Source organism: Lepidothrix coronata, unplaced genomic scaffold (assembly GCF_001604755.1).
Source record: "Lepidothrix coronata isolate B3197 unplaced genomic scaffold, Lepidothrix_coronata-1.0 Scaffold163, whole genome shotgun sequence".
Classification (NCBI taxonomy): domain Eukaryota; kingdom Metazoa; phylum Chordata; class Aves; order Passeriformes; family Pipridae; genus Lepidothrix; species Lepidothrix coronata.
The window spans coordinates 839598-860138 of NW_016690343.1; the positions used below are offsets into that span (position 1 = coordinate 839598).

Here is a 20541-nt window from a genome sequence, read left to right on the forward strand (position 1 = left end):
GAACTACTTGTAAGCTGTCTGTTCACACCGCACGCAATCCAAAAGAGGATTAATGGGACCTATGGTGAAAGGGTTATAAAAAGGACAAACCTGGATATAATATGCTATGGGAGCAGTGCACTGAAAACAGTCCTGGCCTTGTGCAAACTAGCTACCTCACATGGAAGAGACTTTTCTTTCCTGAAGCTGATCTAAGACATAGAAGGGCTTTTCCTTTGTCGTAGAGAGGACAAGGAACTACCAAAAAGCAAGATGCCGTGCCCAGGTATTGTGCATCTACCTGTCCCATCATGCTCCATCTCTGCAAAGTAGTATAGTTTTCCATGGCAGCTGGAGAGGTAGATGAGGAAGGATGGATGCTCACCATTCCTGTGCAAATGCAGTGCTTGGGCTGCTTCCTGGCCAAGAATATACTTTTGCATATAAGAACAGCAAATGTGCTTTTGAGCAGAGTATTTAGGAGAAAATTATCTAAATACTTAAACATAAAAACCTGTAGGAATCCCTTGAGACCCCCCAAGAGTACCAGAACTGCAGAAGAAGACTCTTAACACAACTTGTTAAATGGCGTTGGCCAACTTCAAAGCTAGTTTATATTAGTTCTTTCTTCACTAACTTTCAAATATATTGACCCGAAACTAATTAAAACATCACATTACTGAGATCATAACCATTCAGAGTCTTCTTCTGCCCTGGTTTATAGTTCTCTACTTTATAGTGAATCTACTATAAATTTATATTTAGTAAATCGTTGACTCTCCAGTCTTATTCTGACTTTACACTGATCTGATTCCATTTCATTTAAATCACACCAGCAGAAAGTGTTCTTGAATAAGCGTATTTAAATAAGAATTGGCATATTGCCACCTTTTTTTTTTTTTGGCAGGTGGCTGTTCTGGGCTTTTTTTAAAAAAAAATTCAATATCTCCCACAAAAAGAAAAGCAAGAATCCCAATTAAAAAAAAAAAAAAGTAATTTTTTTTTTCTCATGGACTGATACTACTCTTCCAAACTTATGTCCCTCTGCTTCTATTTCCCATGCTGTCCTTCACCTGAAATTAATTTGTTTCTTTCTAGACAGGTCAGGGTTAATTTGGTTCAAGTACCCAGCCAGCCTTGGTTCACATTCTGAGTTACTGATTCTCTCAGATACTAATATCTCATTCATAAACCTTTCCTTTCTGAGACAAGATGCAAACTGGAAAAAAAAATCCACTAAGTATCTCCTCTTGCTTAAGTATGAAATTTATTATCAACGTCTGTGTTCAGCTCTTTTCTTGTTTTTAAGGCTTAAATAACTACTAGATTTAATGTGTCCCTAGAGCAAATGGATAGTACCAAATAAAAAACTACTGGCACTTTTATGGCTATCATAGTTTGCTCATAGTCCATCATGCCAGTAAATTTGCACATCCATTTAAAAGCAGATAATTGCTTGTACCACCATCCTTTTACACAGCAAAATGCAGACTGTGCAGTCAGTTGATACAGGTACAAATCTTGATGTTGTAGTTCATTATGAACTAGGACATATAAATGTAAAGTCCTAAAAATTCCAAGTTTTGGGTTTACTGAGGCACCCAAAGTTGAGCTTACTTTGTTGTCAGCGCCTCAGCTGGAACTTAACTTTCTTTGGTCCTTTTCAAAGTTAAAGGAAAAAAGTATGAACTTCCAACACAAAAAAATCTTATTTTCAGTGTGCTGAACATGCTAAATGTTCTCTGTAGATTTCTGTTCTCTTTACTATCTTGTCAGGAGCCTATTCAGCCTAATTCAAGTACTGAAGATTTGCTGAATTCAAATGAACCAGTCAATTAATGGTGATATGCATACTTTTTTCTCTAATACATATCTATCCCATGGTGCTTTCATTTTAACCAACTATTTAAACAGAACTTCACAAAAAAACCAACTGATCCTTTTGAAAGGAGGTACCAGCTTTTGGCATTGCACCAAAACATTCAAATCTAGTTGTTTGAACCAAACACCCAAATCATTATTGGTTCTTACAATGCCACCCACCACTACCAAGGCACATACCAAAATCCTTGGAGCATTCAAATCTGCAATCAAGAGTAGATATTAAAAATGAAGTAAAGAAAGAAGGACAAATTAAATAGAGACTAGCAATGGAGACTGGATGGTTCAGTGAATGCTGTACTAACCTATGGAACCCAAGTTAGATACAGGCAAGTCACTACTATCTGTTTATCGGTCAGCATAAGAAAGATCAGTGGTTTCAGCCTAGTTTGCTCACAGAAAACTATGAATACTACAGCTATCAATATCAGGTGGGATTTAGGTAAAAAGACATTTGGACAAGAAGACAAAACCCTGAGATCACTTCAGTTAATAGAGAATGTTACTTTAAGTCAGGGTTGCCAGGATTTCAGACAGAGTTTTACAGCTAAAATAATACATACTTTACAATTCAGCTTTCTATGTATAGACAGCTGAGTGTCTCTGAGAGACACCAAAGAATGTTATTGCAAATACCTGTTATCAAACTAGAGAACTTTGTGCCATTTCCTTTATGCTGCTTTCCAGAGTAAACCTAGAGTGCCTCTAATCAAGGCTTCTGTTCCAGTATTCAGCCAGTCACAGTCACTGTGCAAATCTCATGAGGCATCTATATTGCACAAAAAGTTCAGAAAAATTTCCTCCAGGACTAGGTATAGAAACACAAGACACATAGGGGAAGGCATTATCCTTCATTATCCTTTCTTTGATAGTTGGCTGCAGAAACATTTCTGGTTTTCCAAAACACTCATGTGGAAACTTGAATTTAAAAAATCAATTAATATAGTGGATCAATTATATCTTAAATTACTCTGTCTGTATCATCCTGAAATTCCCTGACTATGTATGCTTTTTGACAATAGACAAACTACACTGTCTTTTAAAGATAAAAAGTATGTATCATGCTATCATTTACAGCTAATCGATAAGTTAAATTAAGAAAGTCTTATTGCAGGTCAAAGAAATTTTGTCCACTATACTTTGTTCCCAAAAAACTCATACAGAAAATTCCACAAGAATAGCACATTCACTGAATTATATCAAGCAAAACTTATCAATCTTGCACTGCTTGATCAAAATGTTCCAGCCCACAACAGCTTTACTATAGGTAAAATTGCTTTTGTAATTTGGGTGATGTATTGGCAGTTTAGGGTATTTTTATTACTTTTTTTTTTTTAAAAATGACATTTCAAAAAATAAAACAAAGGAGATTGGAGTTGCTAATATCTTTCATTAGCCTTCATTTCAGCCACAGAACAGATTTGCTCATATTCTTTAGAATAACAGGAATATAATGCTAAATTTGTTTCCGTAGAGGCACTCATACAGAAATGCAGAAAGCTAAGCAAGGCACTTTTGAAAATTCTACTGGCTCCCTCTACATGACCAAACTACAAACGGACTGCATTTCATATTGATCTAGCTCACTAGTAAAGAGAAACACCATACACAGTGAATTCACTGGAGAAGAAAAATCCATAGAAGGTTATGAAAAACAACCAACCCAGGAATGTTGGATTCCAAAAGTTGGATATGAGAAAAAGAAAGCTGCTAGGTTTAAACAAAAGCCTTGGGCTAACAGAGACTGGGGAAAAACCTCCATCTAGGGTCCGGACAAGGATCCATTGATGTCAGGGTTCGGAATGTCCTGCCCAAGCCCAGAGAAACCATGCCCTGATTTCATCAAGCCAGTGCAGAAGACCTATTGTGTTTTATCTCTCCCTTTCTGTTCCCCAGATCCTGTGCATTCTGCAAACCTGAATACCTCTTTGACCCACGTAATACCCCTAAGATAAAGTGAGTTTTCCCCATGAGGTATTTGTAAGACCCCAAATTTGTTAACCTGGGTTTTTCCCTTATGTCATCCCCTGAAACCCCCTGTTTGTAATAAATTGTAGTAGTTACAACCCCCTGTTGAACATGTAGACCCTAAACCCTTTAAATATGAACTTGTAAGTCCAATAAAGCATTCCAGTTCTCTGCCTCTGCTGGGATCATCGTAGTTATTGACTCGCTACACAGGAATCAAGCACCATATCCAGCTCTGAGGACACAAAGTTTTCTACAGACACTCGTATGGTTCCTTTCTCTCTGTTCTGTGAATTTGCTTCCCCTGCCCATGGTTTGAGCAGCTCAGTATTTCCCCTCTCCTGACTTTGTCTTCCTTTTGCCTTAAGCAAGCTATTTATGCTGAGGTGTAATATCATACATACTCATCAATTAATTTCTTTTAATGTGAGATATGAACTGTTGGTGACACATCAGTATCTAAATAGAGTCAGTGGATCCAGGTGGGAGGGCAAAACATAGATAATCTATTAGATCAATTAAATCTAAGGATTCTACCAATAAAGGTGCTGATGATGAACCACTGTCTTGTGAAAGCCTATTTTCTACAGATAGAACAAGGACTGGTACTCAATTTCAGCAAGACAGAGAAAGAAAGAAAAACATCAGAAAGCAGTAAACTTTAGAGTTGGAAGTCTTGGTCTCTAGACTTCCATGACAGAACAAGACATATGTAGAAGACATACACATGCTCTCCAAATTGGGAAGTCTGCTTTGCTGGTTAATAATTGGGTCTATAATAATTTGAAACATATTTCCTGAAAAAATGGTCTTGAAATTGCAATTACAACCATATGTGAAATCAGAGCACGTGAGAGGATAAAACTGATTTTGTTACTGAGTTATGAAATGTCTAACCCAAGTTAGAGACATTTCTCAACATATTACTCAAAACATTTATGGCTTAAAATTAGCTGCATTTTGATTTAGTTTTGTAAGTCATATATCTAAGTAAATGAAGCACAAACAGTCCTAAGGACATGTAATTTTCTTGTTGGAAATAATGAAAGAAAAGTATCCTTTAAAAGCAGCTAAAACCAGAAGTCAGCTAGATCTCTATATTTTTAATAAGTGTGTAGTTTCTCTTTTGTACTGTTCTCTGAGGATCATGACTATCAGAAAATGTGCTAAAGGTACTAAAGGTTTTATGAATCTACCCCAAGGCCCTGAACTAAAGGGACTTTAGTCGTGGACTAATGTCAATGAGCTTGAAAAATATGGTTGTTTCTTTGTCAGCTCACTGCTGAACCTTTTGAGACAAATTTTCAGAAATCATGCTGAACTCAACAATTGACTTTGCTGTAGGTAAGGTGAACAAGAACTTTCAATACATGGCAATTCTATGCTAATTTAAAGCAAACTTGAGCACAAAATTATTTACTTTGTACTTAGTGACAGTAAAGAAATGTCCTCTTGCAAAGATCGTGTAGCTTCTGTGGGTCTGTAAGGTCATATCGTGGCTTGAATCATGCTAAATTTTTACAAATTTAGCAAATCTTTGTAAAACTGGTAGAGGAAAGAACAGCTAGGTCAACTAGTTACTAGTGTTTACTTTTTTCCATTTCTATAACAGGAATAGGATTGAAAATCATAAAAACTGACTTGGGAACTCCTATGTAAAATAGTACTAACATGAAACCCCAATTTTAAGCAACATTGTTTTTTTTTTAAAAGTAAATAGTCACTGTTCAGATATGGCTTTAATGGCATCCAGAGTCTCTAAAATTCAATAATTCTGTACAAATTCAGAGTTCTGTAAATAGTACTGATTTGTGAAATGTGGTTTAAAATAAGAGAAAAAAAAGTGATCCTATAATGAATTCAAGTTAATTTTCTGCTTTGCAAAGAAGAGTTAGATTTTTACCTCAGCAGACTTACAATTCTGGTCTTGACTACCCGAACCAAAAGTCCCAAACCCTACAAAACACCAGAGCAGAAACATACATTCCCTGTCCTGGATTTCTAGAATCAGCAAGAATATGTCTCGAAGTTTTCAAAGAAGTGAAGAGCAATACAGCTGGCAATCTTCTTTTCCTTACACATAATCTCCAGAAGTTACTATTCAAATACAGTGCCTCAGTTTCCAGGGGAAATTTGCTGTCTCTTCGGAAGAGATCTGGAGAAATTCTGACTTGAAAGAAGGATTTCACCGTAAGAGGACTATCTAAATAACTTTGATAGTCTGGACCTTAATCACTGTTCTACAAATCGCTGTCATTCAAAAAAATGTTTGCCATAAACAAAGAACCTGAAACATACAGCTGCTACAGGAAACAAATAAAACTGATCTCTACGTGTACCCATCTGATCCTGAAGAACCATGTTACTGCTTTCCACTTGAACCCAGTGAAGGGAGAATAACCTAACTTATAGCATTATTTGAAGAAAGAGTAGGTACTTTTTTTTTTCTTTTTGCTGAGAGAATTGGAAAATTTGTTGTACTTTGGCTAGATTATAAGTGACAACAGGAAAAAACCAGAAACAACTTTAATCACACATTAGCTTGACTTTGACATTGACTGTGCCCATTTATATCAAAACCATGGCTGTCAAAACTCTGAAGTACATTTTAAAATATAAGTAAGCACAATTTAAGTATGCTTATCCATAATTTACCTTTTGATAAAAAAATACTTTTATATTTAGTCAAAATGAACATAATAGAAAAAAAACCACTTAAATATTTCATTTTACCCTTATATTTTATGCAGTGCACTTAAGAATAAGCAGATTGGTAATTAGCTGGCATAGAAGAGAATTTGGACTGTGACTTTATTTTAAGAATAAGCTCCTTTTAATTTACAGGTGTCTTCATCCCAAAAAACTGCTGTTACAAAATAGTTACAACTAAATCTCACACTGATATCCTCTTCTTTTTTTATTTAAAATGATGAATGATAACATTTTGCCTAGTTAAGAGTAATGAGAATAATGTCTAAAGATTTATTATCCTTGATTATATAAGTGTTTTAAAATATCTTTATACTCATCATGGATCAAAAAGCATAATTTCTTGACACTGCTTATTCTTGGATACTGTTACACAGACAGGAGTCAAGCAAGAAGGACTAAATAGACATTTCAGATTGTTTTCAGAAATTACAAATAGATGAATACAAAGGTTGATCTCTGTTCTATAAACAGCCTCCACTATCTTTGATGGGTATTCTCTTGCATGCCTGAGTAAAAAAACATGGCTTTTAAATTTTATTACATGGAATTGATTTCAACATCAAGAGAATCTCTCCAATGCTCTTGTGCCATTTATTATCTCTTAAGGTTTGTGCTCAGCATCAGTGAGTGACAATTTTTTTGAACAAAACAAGTAAGCTTCTTGACAAAAGTTCCTACTTGCCCTTTTTGTTAAGATATGCTCTGTGTCTTGCTTTATGTAATTTTAGGGAATTAAGAATTGACTTTTATAGGCAGTGCTGCTCTTATTCACAGCCAATTATCTTGTCACCTGACTTCATAAGTGTCCTATCTCATGTTAGCTGGAGATGCAAGAATACTTCTTCCCCCGAGAGTGAATGGTGTAGCCGTTCCCTCCTAGGAAACAGCATACTTGCTTTCAAACTGCTGAAATGTTATATGTAGCAAAAACTGCAGAGACAATTCAAAGTATAGCAGTAACCACAACACAAATTCATCAGGTATTTTTCACCTATACTCAACAACTATAGTGCTCAAATTTTAGTAAAACTAAAATTCCTTAAATGTCAGTGAGCATACTAACTATGCTTGTTATTTTCACTTCTGATCCAATTTCCACAAGTCACACGTAAACAGTGAAACGTAAAGCATGTGAGTGAAAGATGGAATTTTGACTTACCTATTTGTTCTTTCTTCTTCAGACAGATCTTACTATTAGTGAGAAAAACAATGTGCGGAGACAGAGAGGAACTTCTAACTAATGAAATGTTATTTCTACATAGATGTGCTTCGCTCCTTGGAGAAAAATCTCAAAGAATATAAAATCATGAGAAATAATACCAAAGAATTACTATAGCTACAAGAACCACAGCTTCCTTTTTTCTTTAATTGCTTTTCCTCGTTCCATGTCTTGGTCTTCATCTTGTGTCTTGTTGCTTCAAGACTGCCTAGACAAATAACTGCTGAAGAATTCTTTGCACATTTCCCAAAGGGGACTGCATCTCAGAAAGCCAACTTTATCTTGATGTCTCAACTCAACAGAATAATATCTCCTTTGAAGTGACTTGTCTGATGGATTGAGGCCTAGAAATCAGCTGGAAGGGAGCATAAGTTAACCTCTTGACATGTCATCCAAAAAAGTAATATGTTTGGATGGAAATTTTAACAGCTACCTGAATATAATTCATTAAAGTTATTGTCAAGAAGAGATAATAAGGAAGCAGTTATGTGGTTCCAGTAATAAGCTACTGAGTGCTTAAAATGTTATGATAGATGTTTCATGCATTTTAATAGACATAAATGCAAAATGTGCTAGATACAGAGTAAGTGCTTTTAATACAAGAAACTGCTCATCAGTGACATGCACTGGGTAGGTGTTTTTAATGTTATCAGCTCTTCAAAAAAAGCACATTGAAAAATGAATTACTGTTCTTATAACATTAATGAAGAATAATGTTGTAGCTAAGTGCTTGCTAGACTTTTTCATCAAGATTGAACTTATGAAGTGATGACTTGCTGCAGAGAAGCGAAGAAACTATAAAATAGCCCACCTTTCTGAAACAGTCATACAGCTAAAACTAATAAATACTTATACAATGAGTTTTTTACAGATGCAGTAAAGGAGGGGCTGTCAAAATGCCACAGATGACTCAGAAACCATGTTTTGTGAACTTGTATTTATGCAAATAGGCAGATAACTCAGCTTCTGTACTGCATATGAAAAAGACAAAAACTCTATGCTCTTGTACTGTTCCCAACTGTCTATAATCACATTTCACTGATCTTAATTTTAAAGAGTAAGATAATTACTTGCTAGGGATTTAGTCCAGATTTCCAGCAGAACAAATATACAAATGTATCAAAATAGTTTTAATTTATGCAAAATTTTAATGTGCCACCCTTTTCATTTCCTCCCTTTTTTCTTTCTTTCTTTGAAGAAAAGGTAGTCAATCTTTCCCTAAGCAGTTTGGCTCTCCTAATCACAGAAAACTGAGAAATAGGATCAGATCTGACTCTCACTGAAATTAATTGCACTTTTTTAATAATGTAGAAATGTTCTATTCATAATGTCTATTTATTATGAGAGGGACAGGAAGAAACTTGGCAATTCACCTCAACATGTGTTAGACCTACTGCAATATTCACTAGCTCTGTTAGTTTGAACCAGACATCCCATTCAAACTTCACTCTTTGATACTGTTTCCCTCTCCCCTGTTTCTTACTCGTGTATACCCATTTTATTAAAAAAATAAACACAAACATGTACTGAATGAATTTTTTACAAGTATATATTAGGTCAGAATGATGTCTGTGAGTATGTGATGTATTGATCAGAAAAACAGTATCTACCTGCAGAGAGATGGCAATTTGTTTGGTTTTCCTTGAAAAGTTTTCAAGATAAGCACAGGGCCACTGATTTAGTAAGGCATTGCATTTGGAAGAACAGTCCTATGCATTTTCTTAATGCATTTAAATGCTTTCTGAACTAAACCAGTAATGATTTTAGTATCTTTTTACACAGACTTTTTTGGAAAAAACCCCATAACTTTCTATCCACTGAAAATAACTCTTCAAATTGTAATATTGTAATAGAAAGACTGGAGTATTTCTCCATAGAAGTTTCATTTATAAGCACTTCTAAATGTTTTCCACAAACATATTTATAAAGGTTCATCACAAGAGCATTTTATAAAAGAAACAGAGAGCCCTAAGAAACAATGCAAAAAAACTGTGAAAAGAAAGGTATTTTTACGTTAAGACTGAAAGTATTTTTAATCTGTGTATAAATTTAGAAACATTATCAACTGAATTACTGTTATTTTTTCTTAATAGTGAATGCCAAAAATGACTTTCTTTACAAAGAGCTAGAGACCAAAATTTCTTGCCAGAAAGGTCTTAGTACTAAGTCAAAGACCTTATTCATAATGCTTAGTACATAGGAAAGGTCAACTTAATTAATTTCCTGTTTGCTCTGAATACAGGGTATAAACTCATGATAAAAGCATTAGGAAAAGAAGGTGCAAAGTAATAGGGGAAATGGTGCATAAGACCAGCTAGTTCAGCACTATACTTTCAAGAGCAGCATGGAAAAGCAGGATGGCTCTGTAGGAATCACTAACAGTCACAGCTTCCAGGGACAGACTTGTTTGGGACTACTGGAACTACAGAAACTGCCTCATCACAGAAAGTCCTTGACATATTTCCATTTAATTAAAAAAAAAATCATCAAACTATCAACTTCCTGCTGCTTCTTATGGCTGTATAATTTTATATTTATAAAAATCCATATTCTCTCAAGCATTATTTTTTCCTAGCTTGCCTAGCTGCTCCATGTGGGAAAGCTAATCCATATTTGTAATCCTCCCTGTTGCAGTGACCTGTATTCTTCCTATTTAAGCTAATCATGAGGAACTGGAACTAAACACACACACAGTTTTCAAGAAGCAGAGAAACAATGACTGCATAATAGCATAATGCTGCTTTCTGTTCTGGTCTTACAGGAACCCCATAGCTATGAATATCCATTGGGATTCCTGGTCACTTCTGAGCACTGAACTGTTTTACAAGAGCTATTTACAATGACTGCACAATTTCTTCAGCTCAGTGCTAAGACTCCATTGCTGTACTTGCATAATTGAGATTATTTTTTCTAGCATGCATTACTTTGTACATATTTAATTCCACCTACCATTTTACCGCCCAGTCATGCAGCATTTTGAAACCTTTCAGAAAACCCTCACGTATAGCACTTCATTTGAGTTTCCTAAATAATCTCATTGCATTTGCAAATAATATCATCTCAGTATTCCTCTTCATTTCTCAATCATTTTTGAATAAGTTAGTAGAGATTCCTGTGGGACCAGTTTTAGCGAGCAATAAAGCAGAGTTTTACTGTGAAATGACTGCCATTGCAGCCCAGTTCACCAATATGAATGACATTACATTAGTTTTTATATATTCTTCTCCTGAAGAAAATAGTATTCAATTGCTTTGCTATTACTGATTAGAACAGCATTCCTCATTACCCCTACAAGATTTGACTGTAACGCCCACTTTCTGTCACAGAAAAAAATTGTGAGGATAATGTAAATCACCAGTCCTGAAATTTGATTAAGTCATCTTGCTTCTCAAAAGCTGAATGAGAAAAACATAAAAGTAAAATAAGAGAACTTTAGGACCTGCTATACATGAAAAAGTTGCTTTCAACTGCTTCTTCCCATTAAAATATTTAAAAGGTCTAGTCTACTTCTTCTGAAAAGTCCTTTTATGAAAGATTTTATAGGACCAGTATGAGCTAAACACACACAACTCCCTTGCATATAAATCAGTATCTATTAATTCAAGAAAATCTATTCTTATAGATCTAGCACATCCTGGAGGCTGCTTTGTCCCTATTGGTAAAATGAGAGGCTACATGCTTGCAGCAATCTCTGCTTCCTACCCTCCAAGAGTCCTCTTGTCATATTTAGTATTTTAGATGATCTTCTGCTCCCTGCTCTCCTTTAAGAGTTTAGGCTGAAGGATCAGAGGGAACAACTTCAGGCCATTCCAGACCATTCCCTTGGGCTCTGCTTGTAAAACCTTGGCAGCATACCAAAGCTCAGAGCCAGCTGATATGTAATATAGCCCCACATATGCACTAAACTGACAACTATCTGTACCTGGCATGGCAAAAATTAAAGTATCCACCAAAATATCACAAATAGAAGCTCTACTATTTTTCATCAATCTTAAAGTAAGTTTCTGAAAATATTTATGTGGTAGTGCTAAAAAAGCAAGTCTTTATCCGAAAGTTAATCTAATGATTTTTCACCACCAATTAGGGCAACTAGCCTTACTGTATGTATTTTCAAATTTACTTAAATAATCATATATTTAAGTTTTTACTGTTGCCTTTTTTACTGTGGCTATTGCAGAGCACACTGCTGTACCTTGAGAAAGCCACAGATATACTACTATTATATATTTGATTACTGAGGCCCCTGTTAAATCAGTTCTATCTTTAAAGTACCATGAGTAGAATGTGGGACTTAAAAAGATAAAAATCAGACAGATAAAAGAGTGAAAAGAAAGGAAAGAAGTATACACAGAAAAAAGGAAAACATCTGTTTTCTAGCAAGAAAACTTGAAATGCTATTTTATTGACAGTCTGCCAAAAGACTAATGGCAATTTTCCCCTCTGTTAGCTAAGAAAGAGCAAACACAGATGAGGTTTTATAAGCAGCAAGTAGAATGCAGGCACAGAAATAAACTTTATTGCTGTCCTTCACGTAGGCTGGAAGCACTGATAGAGCAAAGCCTTCAGTCCCCAGCAGCCGACCTTGAAAGCTTTGTCAGTAGGGAGAAAGTAAACATGATAGACACTTTAATGGTCAGCCAGCATATCTAAAGCATTTATTTTCACTTTAATGAAGGTTTGAGCTTTTGTTTGCTGTGTTAATATGATAATTGTCTCCCATGCCTCAGATAAGCAGGTTTAGGCCTGAGCTAGAAAAGAACAGGGACCTCACCACTGGCACTGAAAAATATGTGCAAGACTCTTCTAAAGATTTCTTTATAATAAGCTTATTTTTTTCCCCCTTTGTTTGTTTCTTTTTCTCTTAACAACTGCAAAAGGAAGAGATAAAAATGGCAGCCTTTCAGATAACTTCAGTATTTCCCTGTAAGATTTCTGTGTTTACCAAAACTGAGAAATCAGTATATCACAAGACTGACTTTCTCAATCACCATGTGAGAGAGCTCACACTCAGAAGTCCAATGTGCCTTCACTGTTACTTTCTGAGAGTCCTCTCTCAAGACAAACTATATCCATATGAAATTTCACAAAAAGGCAAAGCTTATCTTACGTGAATGGTCAAAAAGCACAGCATCCCCTCAGTTGGCACCTCCTAATATGTGTGCTCTTCATGATACTCCATGACTTTTCCTCATGCCTGAAACTCCCTAAAACTGGGCCTCAGATATTTCCTAGGTTCAACTTACAGCTTGTTTTTTGAGCCAAATTCAGGAGAAAAGAATAATTGAGATATACAGAACTGAAGGTACACATATTTACCCAAAAGCCTTTCCAACATTTCCCTTCAGTTGTCTAAAAGATCACTTCCTTAACTGGTACAGCTAAAGCATTCCATATCTCAAGAAGTGATGTTTCCGTCTTTCTGTAAATAACACGCACTTTCCCAGGATGTTCTTGCTTAGATGTAGGCCAAATTAATTCACTTTGGGACAGCATAAGTCTGTGTTGCTGAAAAAAAACAGTCGACTCTCTTTACCAGAGGTTATTTTTCTGCTGTCCCTGCACCATTCCTGCCTCCCCCATATCCTGTTTTATTCTACAACAGGTGTCAGAAAACTGCAGGAAGTTAACAATTAACAATTTTGTTAATGGGTCACTTTAGTCAAATTCACCGCCTAGACACTTGAGCATTTGTGCTGGTAGCAAAGCAATTGGCAATGTAAGAGCAGGACCAGCAGACAGGAAGACAGTTAGAAGAACACAATTTTTAAAGTACATGAAAATTTTTTTAAGAGGCAGATGAAATTCTGCAGCAAAAACCCAAAGAATGGTATGCAAGCATTTGAAAAATGATCAGCAGTGGCCCTGCTGGTTCCCTTTACATTCCTAGCTAAGTCACTCCTACCTTTCAAGGAGTGGAGAGCACTTTCTCAGAAATATTTTTGAGTGTTAACATCTGTCAGCACCTGGGAAAATACCCACTGCATATTCCTGAGTTTTCATTAAAACCAAATCGTAGACCTTGCCCTGGATGCTCCCAAGATTACAAGTGAGGGCAAACAGCTACTACTTTTCTCCAGAGCAGGTGGACAAGGAGATTGCAGGAGGAGGTGAATGGCTTTGCCACCACTCCCCCAGTAAGCCAATTAATGTGATGAGCTTTCACTCTATATTTAACAGAGAATGAGAAATCAGAAGCATCGTTCATAACTGGCTTTTGTGACTGTACAGAAAAAATTATGTTCTATCCCTTAATTACTTTAGCCCTCCTGATTATGTTTACACAGGTTTTGCTTTCAAACCTGAACTTTTTTCCTGGCTGAGCTGTTTTCAACTTTGCTTCACAACACAGTGCCTAAAACAAGATACAGGGTGGTATTCGTACAGCTTCAGTACTGAGAACTCCAGTGAGAGTTCCTGAGTAAAGAAGCAGTTTTCCTTTTTTTGCATATTTTCTGTTAGCAACTAGTAGATTGTAATCAGAATTTGATTGAAAAAGGCCATGTACGTTTTCAGTTTTGTGGCACAGCAGTAGACCCTGTTTTTCAGGAAATTATGTGAAAAGGGGCCTTTAAACTCATATTGCTGAATGAGGAGTCCAATGACTTCCTGTTCTAAATCTGCAAAGTACAGGTAAAATTTCAGAATAATTATTTATAATTATTTCAAATTTTATGCCATCATCAGAGGGGAGTCCCTCACTGAACTTCCAGTGAAAGTATCCTGCTGATTTGCTGCATGTTCTCTATGGTAAAGCTCTATTATATATTTTTAGTAAACTGTCAGACAGACCTAATGCCAAAAATATCAAACTCTCACCCCATTCATAAGCACTGTGTAAGAAAATAGGCCAAATACAAAATCTTACATTTTGTGTGGAGCTACAAAATTCTATAATTTTAATAATTTTCTACTGCAAATAACAGCAAAAACGGAGCAAATAGTATATTCTAATAATTCTTTTCACCAGATAGTAAGAAGTTAATACATGGGAATGTATGAACGATTTGCTTATCATAGTAGATTTTGGAATATCGTAAGAGCACAGCTGAAGATTGTGGAGTTCGCAGTAAAATGCAGTTTTACAAGCAGCAGCTTTCAAAAGGGTGTATAGTCTTCATTTAAGATTTTTCTGCTGCTTAAAATTCATGTGCAAACTGAAAATATACTGTAATTGAACACTATTGTTGGTTCTTTAATATATACAGTTTTCCTCTTATTTACCAATAATCTGACAGAGCCTCTTGTCATGTCCTGGATTTGTAGAATACTTTGACAAGAAAGAAATGCTTCAGTAACAGATGTTGCATATGCCAAACAGAATAATTTAATCATCTGTAATCTGTACATCTTCAGAACAGGAAAGTTTTAAAAGATGAACATAGAAAACAAGGAAAAAAGATTATGGATTATAGAGAAGAACAGAGAAATGAAGTTGAATGAGAAAATAAAAATGTGAAGAAAAATAAATGATATAGAGAATGGATGAATAAGTAGATTGACAAAAGAAGGAGAGATGCATATAAATACAATCTGTGAAAGGGCACTTCACTGGAAGAACAAGCAGAAAATCCTCAAAGCCCAGGATACTCTTCTTAATTGAAAAAGGTGGACACCCAGCCAGCATGGCTGGTTCACACATTCCCTGGGGAATTGTATACATGTATACTATGACAGTACTCTCTACTCCCTAGCATTCTGCAATTCATAACGATTTCTTATGACAGTCCTACATTTGAGTGTAACTGAATTCAGCATGATTTCTCTATGAATTATTGCCTACAGAAGCAAAACTGTGTACTAGAAAACTGACCTAAATCTCTCCTGCACTGTTTACCACTAGTTGAGCAATCTTTCACAGCAGCATTCAAAAAACTATTATCCTGTATGTTTTCATATTGAGCAAAAGTATCAGATTGAGAAATGAGAGTCAGCTATTTACCAGTTAAAATTACTAATGGTATACAGCCTCAATTAATAAAACCCCTACAGCCCTACTCTGCTGACTCTTATAAAAATATAGACAATTTATTTTCAGAAATTACAGCAACACAATATAATAAAAAATGCTCAAAACCCGAAAGATGAAATAATATGTAGGACTGCACGTGCCTGTGATAAAGCAAAAAGTATATTGCATAATAAAACCAGCAGCCTTTAGAGCTACGGGTACTTGGATTTTTTCAGGTTCTAATGTTTTGGAAGCACTAAAACTGGGAAAAAAATGGAATTTAAATTAAGTCAAGATATTAGCCCTTAACATTGCAGCAGTGAAAAATAGGGAAATGTAGCACACCTGTATTTGTTCACAAATCATTTAGAAACTGTTATTGAACTGTAATGCAAATTTTATGGGATGAAGTTCTGTCTTTAAGAAATACTAGGGGAAAATCCCATTCAGTTCAACAGGACTCACTGCTATTTATAATTAATGCTTTATAGTTTGCAATTAAAGGGTAACAATTACTTCTCTCATTGAAACGGAGAATTGGTTTGGATTTTTTATTTTTTTTTTAATACTTTATTCTTAGGCAATTTTTAAGGATTAGCTCATCAGTTTTGTATATAATATATAGGAGCTGTACAGCCATCAACTTAGTTTTTACAGAATGACTAATGCCAAAAAATGCTGTGCATTCATGCAATTTAAACCAATAGAGTTCACTGCAGTCTTATTTTTAAATTAGTTCCTCAGCCAATGAACATTAATACTGAAACCATAGCAGCTATTTCTGTTCATAAAATAAGTTTTCCCCTTTCTCCTAGTGTCAGCATCAACATTGACCTACATGTACCTGCAGTTTAGAAGGACCATTTATCTCACTACCTGACAGACAATTTCATTTCGTAAGCTTGCAGGTCTGAAGAACACAATGAGGTGATTTAAAGATGTACAAAACTAACATTTCAGCAATGGCATTTTCTGACTGACATGACAGAATTTCGAGTGGTGTAAGGTTTTATGAGGATACCAATCTTCCAGCCTAGCACAAAATATTTAGTATGCTACACAGTTCCATACAAACAGCATGAACAGTCTCCATAAGATTATTAATGAGACACAAGCTCAGTAGTGATCTGATATCTGATTAACATTTGAAATATTGAACTATTCTGTGCTTCAAAAAAGGAAGACCACAAAATGCCACCTCTTCTGCAAGACAGGACAATAGCTAAAGGTGAAGACATGATCAAGTGTGGAAAAAATTGCTACCAAAATCTTAGCTCTGTCGAGACAAGAGTTATTCATTTGATCTGTAGTGAGCAGAAGACAGGCTTCAGGCTGTACTCAAGCAAAAATGAGAGGAAGAGGTGCAGTATTTTATTCACTAGATCAAAGTAGGATAAGGTGCTTACATTCGCATCTTCCTTTTTCTTCTCTCCAGCTTGTTTCTGTTTAGCTTAACTCTTTTTCCAAAGCTATCTCTCCAAATTCAAACCAGATAGCTTCATCCTGACATTAGCTCTGTTACTAGTCTAGGTATAACAAATAATATTGCAGTCCCAACACTGATGTTACATCAACATGACTAACTTCTAAGCAAACCCCCATTATATTGCCTAATAACCAAGCATTTTTTAAGGACTGCTAAGAGCAGTAATTCTTCATAATCTAAAAATTAAGACATGTTATCTGGTTGTTGAAAAAGCACAATGAGTGCAGATAAGAAAACATTGTAGTACTTACCGTACTGAAAGCTCACAAAACCCTGTTCAGTACACAAGCACCAAAGGGAGATGGAACTAATCACGAAATTCAATTCTAATAACAAAAAGACTATAAACAAACTGCAAAGAAAAATAACTTATGAGTATTTTATATCGAGGATATTTTGTAGAGAGGTTATGCTGCTTTTGTATGAGAACAAAAAGAACTTATAACTGCTAATTCAATCCAGTACATATATTTCTCATCTTTGCAACCCCTTAATTGGAGGCTTATTACTTTGTGTTTGCAGATTCTCTTTTGATCCAAAACTTGCTTAAAAATGAAACCTAGAAACCATTTAAATTTATTTTTATGACACATCGTTTAGTACAAAAGAGATAAAAAAATGAAAACACCTGTTATATTGTGGCTTTATTCCTCGGTTTTTTCCCTATGTTAGTAATTCTGTTTTCAAAGGGATTTTCTGATTTTAGTAAGGAAGTTAAGAAAAAAAGCAATATTGCTTTTCTAGGGAAAAAGGAATTTACAAGCAGCAGGAAATCTCATTACATTTCAGCTCAAAAAGCTGTTTGTCTTACACTTGGAAAGCTTTTTCTCATTGGGACTTCATCAGTATAAAAAAATTAGTGTCCTGTGGCAGACCAACAAAATATTTCTGAGATTTTTCATGATTTTATACATTTTAGTAAGTGGCAATAGAAAATATTTGTGTTTATAAGCAGGAAATTTTTATTTTTTAATTTTATTTTTTAATATATAAGGAAGCTATCTTTATGTCTTTGTACCTACAAGCATTTTCTTTATTCTATTGAAAAGTCTGTCTGGATTTAGGTGTGATTTAGATTAAAAACTTGCTGCAAGAAAATTCTACTTTTTAATACAAATGCTGTATTTTTGTCTTGTAAAATCATTAATTGAAAAATCTATTACCAAATGACAAATTATAACTGCAGATCCTTGTTTATCTCTGTAGGTTATAAAACTATTAAGGAATGTTATGTTAATGTCTTTTAACTACTAACAACTACAGATTACACCTATGGAGTTTGTTGTTTAGCTTTGTTTCTATTTTCATAAAGCCAGTCCTCTGGCCTGCAAAACCTGTTAAGAAGGGAAAGAAAAGAACAACCCAAAACTCAAGTCTACCATACTTACTATCAATAATTTTGTTGACACCATTCAGGAATTCCATAGACTCAAAATAAAATCACAGTCCTTTTTCTCCTTTCAGAATATAGCCTCTTAATCCAAATAATATCAGAGAAGTTAAAATTTAGTCCATTCATCTGGCAAATGTTTCCCTCTGTTTCATAAACATGCATATCACAGAGAAAAATTGTTCAATTTAAGGTTTTTTCTACATGATTAGAGTGTAAAAAATCATCATAAAAAATATGGTTATTTTCAGACTTAATAATGTCCTTATTGCAATGTATCACATTTACATAAAGATTTAGCAAAACCAATTGTGCTATAACCAGCCAGTAAATATAGTTAATTGTCTTGGAAGATTATGAATAGAAATTTGTGTAGTACAAACAATTATGTTCCAACAGTCTCACCACAAGTTGAAGCCAAAATGTCAAGAAAACTAGAAGGAGGACACGGGGTAAAAAATGTGTGACAGCTTATCAGAAAAGCTGGTTCAAAAATTCTATGGCTACTGTAAATAAAATAGCCCATCCAGAATAATACAGTACTACAGGTACCATTTCCTCTATGTTTGTCTACAAACTGTAGGATACTTTTTAGTATTTTAGCTAAAGTTATGTCCTATGGGAAGGACATAAATTACATGCTAGAGTATATGATGACTTTTTACACAATGATAATTAATCATCACATTTCATTAATAAATTATCGAGTGCTTGCGAGCTGTCCACAATCTTTTTCATCTAGTTTGCATATTTTATAATGGTGGAATAACATTTTAAAAAGTTTGAATAGGCACTTACTGGAATTACAGTTAATCCTGATACAGTCTAGATGGGGAAGAATAGATGAAAAATGAAAATTTATCCTTCAAGGTAATAGCTGCAGACATCCAATAAAATCACAGTCCACCCTTCCGGGGACAGACACATGCAAATATGGCCACTCCATATCATCAGTGTTTACATACTGTTATAACCCAGATATACTGCGATAAATCTTTATAAATAGAAACGACAAATAGGGTAAAAATGGCCAATTTCAAACAAAGCTACATGGTGACAAATCTAAGTGAAAAATTAGGATTAAAAGTCAAAGATGCTTAACTGAGGCAGGCTGCAACTTTCTCCCCATCTGTGAAAGAACAGGTAATTTCTCTCAGTGCAATTAAAAAGTGCTCCGTCACAATGGGTCATAGAGCAAGCCAGGCCACAATCAGACATCTTGGACAACTTGTGGATAGTATACCTCAAAGGCTTATCTCCAAAAACTAAGTATTAACATTACTTAGGTCTACAAATAAGGTTTTGTGGGTTTACATATCCTTAATGTATAGATTTAAGAAATGAACAGTAATTACTTTAAAGCTACATTAACACACAGGAAAAAAAAAAGTCACATATTTATAAACTTTCATTAGAGAATGAAGAGAATTCTTTATATTTTGAGATTATGTTCTTGCCTGACTAAAAAAAAAAAATAAAAAAAAAAAGAGAAAAAAAAGGGGTGTCAGAGGAAGGAACAATATTGCTAGGGCATGGATTTGTCTACTTTTTATTTACTTTCACAAACTATAGAAGTAGGCAGGGGCTGGTGTTTTGTATATAAAGTGAATAACCTGATCTGTCCACAATCATCTGCTGAGCTACCTGCATTTATTTATTGCTGAAAAAAAAATCTAAACTCTACACCACGCTACTTGATTTTACAGCTAGTCCTGGTTTATACCTTTGAGGAACAGATATACCATCAAACCTAGATTTTGTTTCCATATAGCTGAGTTTGTCATGTGTCGTCAACCGCATCAGAAAAGTGGTTGCAAACAGCCAAGGAGCAGCACCTGCACACCCCTTTACAGAAAGCACCAGGGAGCCTCCCCACCACGGCCTGCAGCAGCCCCAGCTCCCCACTGGAGGGGACTGCAAGGGAAGAGTCAACTGGGATACCCTGTGCTTCTCCTTCT

General features: G+C 35.1%; 1 protein-coding gene across 21 annotated transcripts in view; it reads right to left on the bottom strand.

Annotated features, from left to right (window-relative positions):
* Positions 1-20541, bottom strand: part of NRXN1 (neurexin 1) — a 704201-nt gene that overhangs the window by 387311 nt on the left and 296349 nt on the right. For 18 of the 21 annotated variants that reach the window (XM_017829343.1, XM_017829340.1, XM_017829336.1 and 15 more), the window contains one exon: positions 19382-19408. The exons of 2 other annotated variants lie outside the window; for them this stretch is intronic. In XM_017829343.1, the coding sequence (XP_017684832.1) occupies positions 19382-19408 (27 nt within the window). Of the gene's footprint in view, positions 1-10176; positions 10182-19381; positions 19409-20541 lie in introns of those variants that run through there. One more of the 21 variants, XM_017829353.1, reaches the window with a different exon arrangement.